Consider the following 15,671-nt stretch of genomic DNA (forward strand, 5'->3'; position numbering starts at 1 on the left):
TAATTACTAAGATGAGTAGAGGTTTCAAAGAAATAAGAAAATTGATTAATCATCATTTATTTATTGATAAGTCACACAACATTCATACAAAATAAATACAATCAAACCGCTATATGGCTAAGTAAAATAAATTATTTTTTTAACTAATATTAGACTACTATATGACTAACTTATCGTCGATATGTGACATCGAAATCCCTATATAGAACATTGTTATCTTTGTTTTTATGAGAGGAATAACGATTTGTTTTATACAGGAATTTTGGTCTCAGAAACCAACGATTAGTAAAGCATCTTAACTTGCTGGAAAGATTGAAGACATGACATTTATATTAGACCTCTGAGTACATCAATAACTAATCAACAAGTAGGTTAACATAAAATGTTGTGTTCACGCAACAAAACATACAAATAAATAAGGTTTATTTTATAATTTCATCAATCACTTGGTATAAAGCTAACACTGGCTGTGCGTTGGTTACGTGTTGGGCGACGTTACGACAACGTGAGCAATGGGCGGGGAGTTGCGATGCGTTCTTGAGCGCGGTACGGCCGCATGTTGCGGTCCACGTCCGCATCTACGTCTATGTCCTGAAAATTAATTTAATATTAAAAGACTAGAACAAAAAACTTGTAGAATATAAAGTAATCATCAACTGGATAGTTCTGGCAATTCATAACAGTTGAAGTTACATTGCATTTTATTTTGTAGGGGCAAAAAAATTACGGAATCGTTCATCAGACGGAAGTAAATAGTTGCTACTGTTACTGCTAGCTTTAAATATAACTACGGTGTTATTGCAGAGAATATAAATGTATGTTAGGATTTGGGGGTTTGACCTCGGGATCGATGTTGCGTGCCCAGGGCCCCCAGCCAGGTTCATCTTCGTGCTCGTAGTGGTGCTGATGCTGCGCGTGCTCGTAGTAAATCACCTACAAACATATAATTAACTGCTTACAGATGTTGTAGTTTAAAAATGCTCTAGCAACTATCATTCTTAATCTATCTTTACGATAATAATGGGGGTTAAGGCCATTTGACTTTCATCCCCAAATAAAATGTTTTTGTTAAAAATATTTCTATCTTTTCAGTGTGCGCTTATCCTTGTAAAAATAGGGTCGTGGCTTTAATTACTTTTTTGCAATTAACTAACTGGTATTTTATATTATTTCCTATGAACAAAACAATTATTCTGTATGAATCGTAGTCACGAAGCGGGAAAGTTGTTTTTAAGTTGCTCAGCTCACAAACTTGATTTACAGTTCTTTTTTTTTTGTATAAAAACCTTTTTGATTTTTAATATAAAGGTCAGTACGGAAAGTGATTCGAACCATAAGTAAATAGTAGTCTCTTGGTTTTACATAATGTCTCTGAGGTCGCTTTCTCTTGAAGTTATTTGAACCTACATACCAACTATCCCAACATCTAACTACAAATATTTTTATCTGTTCACAGCTTTATTATTGATCGCTGTATAGATGATGAACATAAAATACCTGAACAAAAGGATAATATAAAGGCATAAACACACTATACAATTCTATTGATTTGTTTTATACACTAAGTTACATCCTTAGTGGGCATTTAACGACATTTACGGCAGTTAATATCTATCTATATCTATAAAAGAAAGTCGTGTTAGTTACACTATTTATAACTCAAGAACGGCTGAATCGATTTGGCTGAAAATTGATGGGCAGGTAGCTTAGAACCAGGAAACGGACATAGGATAATTTTTACCCCGTTTTCTATTTTTTATTCCGCGCGGACGGAGTCGCGGGTAAAAGCTAGTCTTATATATATAAAAGAAAGTCGTGTTAGTTACACTATTTATAACTCAAGATCGGTCGAACTGATTTAGCTGAAAATTGATGGGGAGGTAGCTTAGAACTAGGAGACGGACATAGGAACTTTTTTATCTTGTGTGCATTTTTTTATTCCGCGCGGACGTAGTCGCGGGTAAAAGCTAGTTATCTATATTTAATTTCAACGTGATTGTGCAAATAAGAAAGTCTAAGTAAGAAAAACATTTTAGACATCTTTAGAATATTTTGATAAAGTTTCAAAGCGAGAAAAATATCGCAGTTCTTTGCACTCTTGGTTATCTAGGTACGAGTGTAAATCACCACGCGCATTTACATAGATAAAAGAAGACAGCTTGTTGGTTCTTGCTTATGTGTTGTGCTATTTATTTCTTTTATGAATAAGCAATTGAAGTATGAATAACACGTCTAATATATGATATCAATCAGTAGATAATCACTGTGCAGGTCGTATCGGACATCTGAATATGTGAAAGCGCGGCCACACTTCGCGGCTTTCCCTCGTTTGCGACGCGGAAACAACATCACACTAAATGGATACCAATCGATACTGAATGACATCTTGTGATATATATAAAATAATCGTCCATTCAATATGGTAATAACTAAGTACGTTTTTTTTGTTGATTATCTAGAAATGAGAAACTAGAATGGATTTTTTAATAAAAATCGGTTTAGTTTTATTTAAATGATAAAACTAATTGATCATAAATTTTAGGTACCAACAAATAGCGAAATTTGGTATTAAATTTATACATAAAAGACTGTTAAGTAACCAGTCTGTCAGTTTATTACATCATCAAACTATATAAAGACAAATTCCTTTCAAGATGACCTCTGTTAAAACTTTTACTTGGGTTTTTTAATGTCGATCTATTTGTTTGGCACATACTATGTTCAAAAGTAAAGACATTTCCAATGACACACTGTGGGATGTGTGTCAATGTGTGCACACATTAACCTACTTTTAGTGCTTAGAATAGTGCTTAGCTTAGCTAAGTGAAAGGTGAATGAACTTTACGTGTGAGCAATGAAAGTGATATGGCAATTTCGACAGTTTTAGTGCGAGATGATGAAAGTTTAAAAAAGAAGTAATTTAAATTCGGTCGGTTACAAACTGCGCTATCGCTAATCTGTCTAGTTACATATGACTTGAAGATCATGATTCAACTGATGACGAATAATTTAATTTAAATATTTAGTCTGTTGTAACAAACATGAAGTTACTATGTTAATAAGAATATAAATCTTAAAGATTTTATCTTTTGTTTTTTGTACAAAAACATATAGTTTATATTCGTTGTTTTCGTTCGTGGAAACTTATGGACAGCTAGAGAATGTAGAATAATTCTGTTTTGTATAAGCGTAACAAATAAAATGTATTTAAGTTTAAAAACAATATGTTAGTTTATTTTAATTAGCTTTGTTACTTTAACTTATTAAACTAATTAATGTTAATTCGATAATTTTAATTTGAGTAAACCTGTTCTGTTTTTATTATGGTCTCGGAGTTCTTTTAGTGCTACACAAAAACTGCCAAAGCATGCGTTACGTTTAATTGTAGTTGACGATAGATGGAGTTAGAACATATGATGAAATTTTTGAAAAGATAAACAAATAAACACATATAAGAAGACAAACAAACATACAGAGAGATGACTAGATACTGTATGTATATTTCTATGATAAATTGAAGCAACCAACTTGTTGTTTGACGGCGATTTGTACTATACTAACCTAAATTTCTAACCTAAGTGTGTTTCTGTATGATCATCCTCAGCTCTTATATAATACATTAAAACAAATTAATGCCAGTGAAAGTTATCTTTTAGCATTAAGTCGCTAACAGTTTCTTTAACGCTTCTTCATTAATGTATAGCATCGTATTATGAAGCATAATTTTAGTTAATTGGCATATTAGTGTACTTTCTTTTTCTTTGTGCGGCAAAATGTGGATGTGATAGATATAAAGAGGCTTGTAAGATGTTTGTTATGATAATATTATGTTATATATAAACAGAGAAAGTTTAATCTCTTAAACTCACAAAACAAGTGTACTGAACGAGAACATATTGGGTACATAGTACAATATATTTTGTTTATTAAATTTATGTTGTGACTCGCTTTAGTGATGCTTTGTACTTTTTTTTAGGATTCCTTTCCTCTCTTTCGAGCATCACGCGATTAATGGACAATCCATTGTATGTTTGTATCTTTTTTCTTTTAATATATAATAATATATAAATAATATGTTACTGCTGGTTTTAAGATAATGGTAATTCAAGGTCAGTTAGTGAAGTAATTAGAGTCAAGTTTTATTTGCCGTTTTTGCCCGTATGTAGAGAAATAATTATGGTAATTGTGCACAAAACTTTGCACCTACTAGATTTTATCTTATATATTTTTTTACATATGATGTTTATGTTGTTTATATAACATACATACTTTTTAAATAAGTATTTAATAATTTAAACAGCGCCATATTTAAATGTGATGTGGTAGAATTTGAACAGGAACGGAAGACGATTGATATGCGTCACGTGGGGTGAAAGCCGTAGTTTTTGACGGGTTTCGATATCGCTTTTGCATCGATAATTCTTTTACACATAAACTAGTACTTGACTATACTGTAAATGGGTGTTAAATGCACTCATACAAACTATTAGATTAGTTGAAGTTATAGCTAGAAATCTGAAAGCAAGTCGATTCTTTTAGGAAATTTAAAATGAAGTCGTACCAGTTTTTATCGACGTAGTCGCACGTCAGAGTTATAAATATGATAATCAGTTTCTTATTAACTTAATATAACAAATGACGTCATCAAAAAATTTAAAAATATATGCAACTGACCTTCTGAGGCTGATGGTGCTTGTTCTTTAGCTCGACCCAAAACCTCGCCAAGTTAATGGCCAGACCGATCAGCGCTATTATGAAGAATTTCACCTAAAACATATGAAATTATATTTATCGTGATTTTGCGAATTGTAAAAATTTAGTTATGTTACCCTCCCAAGTAGGGTTGGCGACATGCAGGCGGCCGGCCGTAAAAAAATAAGCCAAAACTTTAAGGTTTGTAAAAACTAATTTGCCGACCCTACGTGAGTGGGAAAAGGCCAGGAAGATGATGATGACTTTTGTTTGAGTTGAGTTTTATTGTAAACAGACATAAGGGTTACACTAAATATATAATATACATCTAAAAATGAAACTTTTACAGTTTTTACAATACCTGTAGCTTGAACGACAATATTTGTAGAAGTGTCCCTATCTTAGCCTTGAGTACCGCACCCAGAATCAGCAGCTTTAGAATTGCCTTCTTCTTCTTCTTCTTTTTGCCTCTTTGCTCTGAAATTATAAAAAAAAATTATATTAAACAAATCACAGACTATTTCAGATTTTAATTACAAAAATTCGATCCCACAACAAGTATTAACATTCGAATAAAATATGAATTAATTCGAAACTTGATGGCATTTCACTTGTATGTATTTCGCATAATAAAATCAATGTCAATTAAAATTACAATAGGATATCGGAATGAATGAGATCAATGGCTGGCCTCATTACAGTGAGATATAATCACTGGAGCATCAACAACACGCAAGCAACATGCAATACGCTTTAATGTAGGTTTCCACTGAATTAACGCTTGTATTGACATATATTTTCATATCTCTAATTACCTTTAAAAAACGGAGACGACAACATGTGTTACGACAATGGAATTTAGCGTTAAACGTGAAACTTTTTTTTATCCTTTGTGTAATTAACATAAATAATTTATAAAATAATAACAAAATAACAAATAATTTATATTCCGAGTTATTGATATAAATATAATTGACATTTAATTTACAGTAGTAAATAGTTTCTTTAAAAACAACCAGTTGCACAGATTTCCTCAATTTGAATTCAGATTTTATCATTTTTATTTCTTGTTATTTAACGTTTCACAAGACACACTGACAAACATGCACAAAATTAAGTCAATTAATCATTTATATATATTTATAATAAACATATATAGAAACAAAAACATATATTGGTTACTTATTTCGTTAGTTCATACACTAAAAAATTATGAAGTAACTATTTTTAATGTTTTAATGTTATTCGTAATCAGCCTTTAAAATTCTGATATGTTCATATTTTGGGGGCAACGTATTAGGTCCTTACATATGAAATTGGCGTTTTTCGTACTGGCCACTTTAATCACGAATTTCTCCTCTTTGGTAAGGAATTCCAAATTCAAATTTGTACAGCTATAGACTCATGTATTTGTGGTTCGATGACCGTCATTCATTTGTTTTTTTTCTTCTGTTTTTTTCTGTTTGCGTCACTCATTTTACAAAATGGAAAACTTAAAATATCGCATTCTTTACGAGTACGAGTTCCGCCGTGGCACTAGTGCTGCGGAAACGACTCGAAGGGTGAATGATGTGTATGGCGGTCGTGTTGCATAAGTAAACACAGTTCGTTTTTGGTTCCAACGTTTTCGTTCTGGAAATTTCGATCTGCAGAACAAGCCCCGTGGACGGCCTGAGACTCAAGTTGATAATGAAGAGTTGAAGGCTATTGTGGAAGCGGATCCATCGCAAACCACGTCAGAGTTAGCTGCAGGCTGCGAAGTTAGTGATAAAACTGTTTTAATTCACTTGAAGCAAATTGGGAAGATTAAAAAGCTTGAAAGGTGGGTACCTCACGAATTGACTGAAGCAAACCGGCAAACGCGCGTCGACTGTTGCGTTACATTACTAAACCGGCACAATAATGAAGGTATTTTAAACCGAATCATTACCTGTGATGAAAAATGGGTTCTTTACGATAATCGGAAGCGCTCAGCGCAATGGTTGGATCCTGGCCAGCCAGCCAAATCCTGCCCCAAGCGAAAATTAACCCCAAAAAAGTTACTTGTAAGCGTTTGGTGGACTAGTGCCGGTATTGTTCATTACAGTATTCTCAAATCTGGCCAGACTATTACGGCTGATGTCTATTGTCAGCAATTGCAAACCATGATGGAAAAGCTAGCTGCTAAACAACCTAGGCTGGTCAATCGCTCCACGCCACTGCTGCTTCACGACAACGCTAGACCACACACTGCGCAACAGACGGCTACTAAATTAGAAGAGCTTCAATTGGAAAGTCTAAGACATCCTCCGTACTCCCCGGACCTTGCTCCAACAGATTACCATTTTTTTCGAAATTTGGATAACTTCTTGCAAGGGAAAAAATTCAACTCCGATGGGGCAGTCAAAATCGCCTTCAAAGATTTTATTGATTCCCGTCCGACTGGTTTTTTTAGTAAAGGGATCAATGAACTACCTATGAGATGGCAAAAGTGCATAGAAAATAATGGTTCATACTTTGATTAATTAAATATATTATATTAAAAAATATTCGACTTTTTGTTCCTCCCATACAAAACGCCAATTTCATATGTAAGGACCTAATATTTAACATTGAAATTATGTAAAATTTTCGACAAAGTTATAAGATATTATACGATTAGATTGAGGGAATATATAAGGTATAGTGCATAAAGCAATAACGTTTAGCTTCATATTTAGCTTTAAAACGTACCTTCAAAGGAACTTTTATCCTGGATTCCATTATCAACATTTTCGTTGTGTACTACATGCTCGGCCAACGCGTCCAGCGCCTGCTCCCCAATGCCCCACATCTCTGACACCAGACCTCTACCTTTTCTGTTCACATCAATTTTTGAATCATTCCATTCTTTTCTTGCCAGTTCTATTTCAGCGTCTTCCTGATCAATATCTTCTATTTCAAACTCTGGATTGTTCAGCGAACTTCTAGCGTCTTCTGAATTTGTTAAGTCAGTCTTAAAGTACTCGTCACCTTTTTCACCTATAACCCATGATTGCACTTTTCCCTGTGCGAATCCTCTGCCTTCTTCTTTTTTCTTCTGTATCGGATTGAGAAGATGAATCTTTGGTGGTTTTGGTTTTCGCATTTTAATTTTTTTATCATTGTTCACAACAGACGCTGGTTTAAAATCTTCAATGTTGTCTTGCCTTCGCCTTTCCAGTGCTCTGTTAATGAAAAAAATAAATAAATTATTATTATTTTAAAGTCTTGATTATGTTTTAAGTTCAAAATTCTTTTTGTTTATACGAAGGTCGATAAATTTCGAAATATTTGTGATTATAAATTAGTTATTCGACAACTTTATTTAAACTGTAGAGAGATTCAGAAAGTGTTTATTTTGAAAAGTGCAAAATGTGTTGTTTGCTCTCGAGAAAGTTTCTGGCGTGTAAAGTTTTTAGGTAAAACTGTATGGTATGTCATTGTGCTAGTAAAATCTTAATTTTGTTTCCTATAAAAGAAAATGGGGTTAAGTATTTGAAAGTTTTTTCTGTAATTTAGTAAGGATTGATAATATCGCCATTGAATTGTTTTGACACTGTACTGTAGGCTTTTGGTTACAATAACATAACGTAAACATATAGAGATATGCTCTAAATATTTGGGTATATGATATAATTGCTTTATCTATAATCTATAACATTTTTGTCTGTCTACATGTCCGTAAGGCGGCGTTTGTTCCGGGTAATGTGTAGAACACCTGAACCGATTTTGACAGGACTTTTACAGGTCATTATAGGCTACTTTTTTTTCTTCACTTTGCGGTGACGAAGTCACGGGCGTCCGCTATTATTTAATATTTATCTAGCGCTGACAAGTATAGTGCGACATCTGAGCCGGTAAGAGAAGCGTTGCTACTACAGTACGACCCTAAAGGACCTTGTTACACTTTATTGAAAGGAGCGCCCTCCTAGTGAGCTGTCATAATATAGTTTCACTTATGCCCACCGGGTCAGATAACTTTGTCGGTCTATATAAATAATACGCCGATGTTATAGACAAAGTTTGTTTTGTTACTGTTGTTGTTAACCTTGCCGTTACGTGTAACGGAAATTTTAAATATATATTTCGGCACGGAAGTTAAATATAATTTATCTGATTGGAAATAAATTAAGAGTCGGTAAAGTTTCAAGTGTAGTTTTATTAGTTTTAAATCGAATGTTGTGTAAAAGTTGATAGCAATTATTATAATTTGGAACTTTTTAATTGTTTTAGCTGTCACGTGAAGCAGTCGTCATATCATTATGATGTTAGGGAATCTGTGTCAGCAGTGAAAGTGCGGGGTAGTCGAGCGACCGGGTGGCCGGAGCCGGGTCGTGGGTTCGGCGACCGGTTTTGGTCTTCGCATTTCTCTATTCAGTACGATGGGCGACTTAAGGTGCTAAAATACAAGTTACATACATACATACGCAAGTTGCAAATGCGATTAGATAAATCTGCGTGACGCGATTAACTAAGAAGCGCTGCAGTTCTACCCATTTCTATCACAAGTAGCATTTAATTTTAAAATTTTAAAATATGTTAGTGATCGTATCATTCTTGATAAAGACTTTGTGATGATGACACCACCTTATTCATGTCACTTCTGGGTCTATGTCTATGTCGGTTGGGCCGAGACTTCCTTAAAATACCTTAGTTACTTCCGTGTACATTATACCTACCTTCAAATAAAAGTCCTGTCAAAATCGGTCCCGCAGTTTCGGAGATTACACTCAACAAACGCAAACTTGTAGGCAGGTAGACAAACAAACAGACAATTGTGAATTGGATTTTTGTTATAAGTAATACATTCACTATATTCATGAAACATAATTACTTTTTATATTACACTAGCTTTTACCCGCGACTCCGACCGCGCGGAATAAAAAAAAATAGAAAACGGGGTAAAACTTATCCTATGTCCTTTTCCTGGTTCTAAGCTACCTGCCCACCAATTTTCAGTCAAATCGATTCAGCCGTTCTTGAGTTATAAATGGTGTAACTAACACAACTTTCTTTTATATATATATAGATAAGGACACTCCTATTTTATTGATATTAAATAGATGTTAATGACTTTTGTGACAAATGACGACCATCTTTTACGCCAATGTAAACTGCGTAACTCATTATTTATTTATTTTTATTTGTATAGTATAAGCAAAAGAAAATATTCTCACAAAGTTCGTTTTCGATTGAGCACAACTAACAAAGCCTCACTAATCAACAATAAACTGTGAGGTTTCGCTTTTAGACCCGTAAAACTAAAGCTAAGCTTATAAGTAATGTTGTAACTGGACTGTTTGTGAGAATTGGCTTCGAATCTCGTCCAGGAGTAACAGTCGTGTGTAATAATGTGAAATAATTAAACTGCTATTAATTTAGTAAAGCTCTACTTTGAAAGAACAAAAAACAATACAACCTAAAATTCCAAATTTGCAAATAAGCATGGTTAGTTATTTTAATAGACATTGCTCCAATTTTCTAAATTGGAACATTTAGAAAGGTCTATAATTCTTGGCTTACTAATTCAAATTAATTTAGTCGAATTATCATCGAAATGAGTAATAAAACTAGCTTGCTTACAAGTGATTTTGCAAAATAAAATGAATACATAAAAACTAGAAGTTTTATGTTCCGTAATGAATATGGTATTAAAATGAAAGAAACATGTTTTTAAGATACATAAAAGATTTTTTAGCAGTTTTTTGTTTAAAAAAAGGAAAGAAGTTAGAACTTTCATAGTAGACTACGACATTATTAGTCTTTAAAAATTATTTAAAACTAGCTCTCGCATGCGACTCAATCCACGAGGGGAATTAAAAAAAAAACTAAAGTAGCCTAAGTGTTCTTCTAGACTATGTTCTACACATTTGCAAAATTTCATTAACATCTGTTGAGCCGCTCTTCGCCTTCAAACAAACATCGTTTCATCTAAATATTCACATTTATAATATTAGTAAGATTAGTTTGCTAATGTTTTGTTCAAGGAAGTAATTGGTCGAGGAAGCTGCGCTACGTGGCTATATACTTGTTTATGTATAATTTATATACCAAAAACTGGTTTTTATTTAGCAACATTGAAACCGGTAAGCTTTTTATATATTTAATTGTGAATGCAGGTAGTGCGACGAACTGTTAAATATAACAGGAAGTCAATTGAAAGTTTATGCTCCATACAGACTGGTTCTGAACTTCATCTGGTTTTAATTAATTTTATTCTGTAAAGTTTTCTTGATATTTTCATTATACAACTTGTTATATACTAACTTTAATGTAACAAACTTAATCTATTTATTTTTTTAGGAAATATATAAGCAAATTTTTGTTATTTTACTACTATTACTTGTAATAATTTTAACTAAGGCTGTTAGTAAAAGCCTTGTATAATTCATTACATTAGTCAAATGGGGGGGGGGGAGTTAAAACTGTAATTTATAGCAAGAATGTGATTTTAAGTTTGGCAAAGTTTGAAATTTGACGATTTCACGCAGGCGATTGAATTTGACGTATTTTACAATTTATCGAAATGTGACAGTCACATATAATTAGTTAAATTACAAATATATTATTCTTCCAATCCGTCATCCTCCTAGTTTTCTCATTCATGAAGATAATGAGCTCTCTTCACCATCTCTTGGTTAGTCTGAGTATATGCCAGGTTGCAGTTACCTGGCGACTCCGTGCTGTAGCAGTTCGGCGAAGACGGCCAGCGACTGCTCCACCTCTGAGCCAAGCTGCGAGGGCAGAGCATCCAACGCCCGTCCCGACTCACGCACCTCCGCGTCTGCCGCCTCTGGACAAGGATAATGTTACATTGATTATCATACTCCGAGTAAAGCACATGTATCTATAACATACTCAAAATTGGTCAAGTCCGGTCAATTACGGATGTACAGAAATATATAAAATCGAACACGGATGAGCGAGAAACCTTTAAAAGCGAGAGTAATTGTCCGATCTCAACGGACAACCTCCATAAGCGAAAAAGTGGACTTAGAGAAAAACCTCTATATGCGATAAAAATATCGCGGTCCCTTAGACTCTCGCTTATCCAGCTTCGACAGTACATTTTTTTTAAAGAATTAATGACTCTCAAGGTCCTCATTTTATAATATTTTTATAATTTTTTTTAATCACGTGAATAATTCAAATAATTTCAGAATAAAGGGCTTTGGGTTTTTATGACAGTAAATAACCCAATTGTATCGACTACTATTATAAACTCGGAGCACATTGACTTGGAAAAACTCATGTTACATTTTTTGTCTATATGAAGTGGTTATGTTATAATATTGAATAATAGTTGTATCCACGTTAAAAACAAACAATTTATGATCAAATAATATATTTAGTTGAATAAGATTTAATACAATTTTTATATCACTTATTGAAACCTTACGGTGTTATAAAAAAGCGGGTCAATATGACTGAGATGTAGTCCGGACCGAAAAAGTTACCGAGAGAAAGCGTACTAAGATTTCGTAACATATGTAAAGCCATATGCGGATTACAGTGGTTCACAAGGGCCACGACTTTATTATATTATAGGTAGTTATTAATATTTACAGTGTTTGTAAATTAAAATGAAATTTCCCTTTGCCTTGTGATCACAAATCAGATGAAGACATGACGCTTGATTACAAAATTGTAAAGTTAATAATTAAAACCTGTTAACAAATAACTACAGAACTAAAGACGTCAAATTTTCCACCTTAACTTAAACACGGTAAAACCGCAAGCATCCTCATTATTTCATTTTATGGAAAAAAAATTATATTCTCATTATAAAAATTTTTCCATCTAAATATTTTTAATACTTAAATATTTAAAAAATACTCTCAAATAATTAATTTTCTAATACTTATATTCAATATAATATTGAAATAGTTAAAACATTATGTAAAATCGACAAATATATTATGCATACAGAGATGAGTAGGTGAAATTTATGATTATTTAATTATGAACTTATCATAGCGAAAGTGTGAAAGCACGTCTGAGACATAACAAACATATATAAAGATAAAATTTAAAGCAATAAATATAATATAATACGTTAACTAATAACTTGATAAGCAATAATGCTTTGAGATCGATTATTGGGTACAGCCGTGAATGAAGTTACAGCAGGTTGGACGATTCACAACTTTAGTGAAATTAACGTACTTGTAGTAAATAACAAGACCTTTTACGAAAAAACGTGTTTCCTTAAACATGTTGCGCGATTACCAATTAAGGAGGTGATCATTTTCATTCACTTTCTCCCAATTTATGTGACTCTACTGCGCCAATAGCCGACGAGCTTTCTTTTAAATAATTACTTAAGCACTATTATTACGTGTTCAGAGTTCATAAATAACAATTCCAATATGTATAAAAAAATGACAGTCGAATAAATAATGCCATCGCTTTCATTATCTTTGAAAAAAAGAGGCAAATATATTTTTATTATAAATATATTTCATATCAATGTGTCTGTATATTTTATAGAGAGAATTTGGTCTTGGAAACCCACCGTAAGTGTAGATACGTAATTGAATGTAGTTAATGCGTCAAAACACGAATGAAGATCGGAAGCTGAAAGATAACCGAACAAAAGAAATACGAACGTACTTAATACTATCAATTTAAAAAAATTTACACATACTGTGTGGCCTTTAGCAAAAAATACTTTCTATCGTTATTTTTTCCTCTGAAATCATTCCGTGTAATTATTTTTTTGCAAATATGCAGTTGCCATGGCAATGTAATCTTACTAATGTTATAAATGCGAATGTTTAGATGTATGGATGTTTGAAAATATCTCCTGATCTGCTCAACATATCTTGATGAAATTTGGCATAGACGTAGAGCATAGTCTGGAAGAACACATAGGCTACTAATAAAGTTTTTATTAATTCTACACGGACGCAGTCGCGGGCGACAGCTAGTGAAATATATATAATCAATTTAAAAAGTGCTAAAAAAAAGCGAATACCTGTTAAGGCATCAGTATAGCTAGTCTTAGATGATTTAGTAGATATGTAGAGAAGAGAGAAGTCGCGTGTTGCTGCGGAACAGTTAATTTGGCGAGACGCTTGTAGCGTACTCCGGAGAGATAACGCGGACACTTACAGTAAGTGATGCGGTCGACTTGCAACACTTTTTGCCACTTCAAATATGGTTGGCACTGTCTAAGGTGGAATGCAGATATATATCGAAATTTCTATGAAGAATTATGTTGCTGCTACGTGTGTTTATGAATTTTATGGATTTTGTTAAAAAGGGATCTATTAACTAATTTTAGTCCTCTCTTCCTTTGGATTAGGCGGGAGAGGGGAACGGTAGGAAGGGAAATATACTCTTTCTATGCGTCTTCTTCTCTGTTGATTAAAGGTAGGCAACGCATCTGCAGTTGCGGATGTCTATGGGCAACGGTCGCCTCGCTATTTAGGCGAATTCAGGTTGATATAAAAAAAAACCGACGACGAAGTCTGAGACCAGGAGACAGAAAAAAAATTAGATACATAGTAAATCAATAGAAATTAAATTGTAACATAATTCATAAACTTTTTCAATATTTATATAAATCTAGCTGTCGCCTGCGTCTTCGTTTGCGCGGATTTAAAAAAAAAAAACCTTAATTAGTATTCTTCCAGATTGTGCTCTACATCTATGCCAAATTTTGGAGATATTTACCTTCAAGCAAACATCCATTCATCTATACATTCGCATTTGTAATATTAGTAAGATATTAAATATCTTGTAGAAAGTTGCCAACCCTGTATATGACATATGTATCAACCGTTTACACTGATTCTCTTTATAACTTATAATTTTTACTACAATATTCGACTGCAATAGTTAACGGTTTTACTTCTTTTTAAATTTTATCCAGGAAACCCTTGTATTAACAAGGCAAAAAAAGTTTAGCTTACGAAAAAAATTACAGATACAATAACAACTTCCTTGCACATCTATTATAAATTACTAATAACTTTCACTATTTTCTTATTTCAATTTACATAAACAGATTTAAATAATAGATTAATAACTAAGTAAAGATATTTATCGTTAACTCACCCTGCCACTGACGTCGCTGTTTATCTACCTCATCGTCCCAGTTGTCCAGCATCTTGCCCGCTTTTTCCTTTGCACAATTCCACGCGTCGTCTTCGCCGAAGCAGTCAAAAAACGACATAACACTCGGCGCTATATTTTTGCCTAAATTAGTAACATATTCGTACGAACGTTCCAATAAACTCGCACTCTGAACCGTCGACAAGAACAGTAATAATATCACGCAGCTTTTTCTCGGTAACATTTTAACTGCTGTCAAAGTTCGCGCGCTTTTTTTGTTACTTTCCCGCCACTGGTGGTCGCTTTCGCGCGGCCAAGGTTGCACTGACCGGAGCATGTGGGAAGAATCCGTTTTATATGACGCCTACTTTCTTTTGACTCGACTCGTAGACTAACTTCTGTCGTATGGGTGCGCTTGCACGGCCTTCTTTTCCTTACGGACATGGTTTACTAATTTGTTTGGTTGTGCTAATTGTTTTAAGGTTATATCAATGACTATTCGAATTTTTCGAACCGTATTAAAACTATCGACTTTGCCGGTCCTTTTTTAAGAATAAAAGAGTATACCAATTTTTTATTTTTGTATGTAATTCGTCCATTTAATTTTTAAAATATTAGATTGCTTTCTTTTCTTGACAGGATACATATTTGTTCCAATCTAACAGAATTTCTAAAATTTTTCACTATAGTAATAAAATATATTATACTCGTATGAATTATTCAAAAACAAATGTTGCATATTTATCATTCATTACTGTATTAAAATCACAATATATTTTATATATTTTTTCAACAGAACCAAGACTTTATGATGTCGATGGTTTACATGTCACTGATTATTATAAATACTAGAAATCATGCGTAGACCAATTATTTGCCGCACAAGATGTATGCTTCAAATAATTGATTTTCTACGCCTA

General features: G+C 33.2%; 1 protein-coding gene across 1 annotated transcript; it reads right to left on the reverse strand.

Moving 5' to 3' along the window:
• Positions 1 to 256: 256 nt before the first annotated feature.
• On the reverse strand, positions 257 to 15,083 carry LOC106715584. Its single transcript, XM_014508903.2, has 7 exons — positions 14,755 to 15,083; positions 11,362 to 11,485; positions 7,405 to 7,877; positions 5,054 to 5,169; positions 4,675 to 4,767; positions 841 to 933; positions 257 to 591 (listed from the first exon to the last, which is right to left on the reverse strand). Exons 1-7 carry the CDS (start codon positions 14,993 to 14,995, stop codon positions 496 to 498), a joined length of 1,236 nt encoding a protein of 411 aa, XP_014364389.2. The 5' UTR covers positions 14,996 to 15,083; the 3' UTR covers positions 257 to 495.
• Positions 15,084 to 15,671: the final 588 nt, after the last annotated feature.

The sequence above is a fragment of the Papilio machaon genome, chromosome 19 (assembly GCF_912999745.1).
Source record: "Papilio machaon chromosome 19, ilPapMach1.1, whole genome shotgun sequence".
In the NCBI taxonomy this organism is placed as follows: Eukaryota; Metazoa; Arthropoda; class Insecta; order Lepidoptera; family Papilionidae; genus Papilio; species Papilio machaon.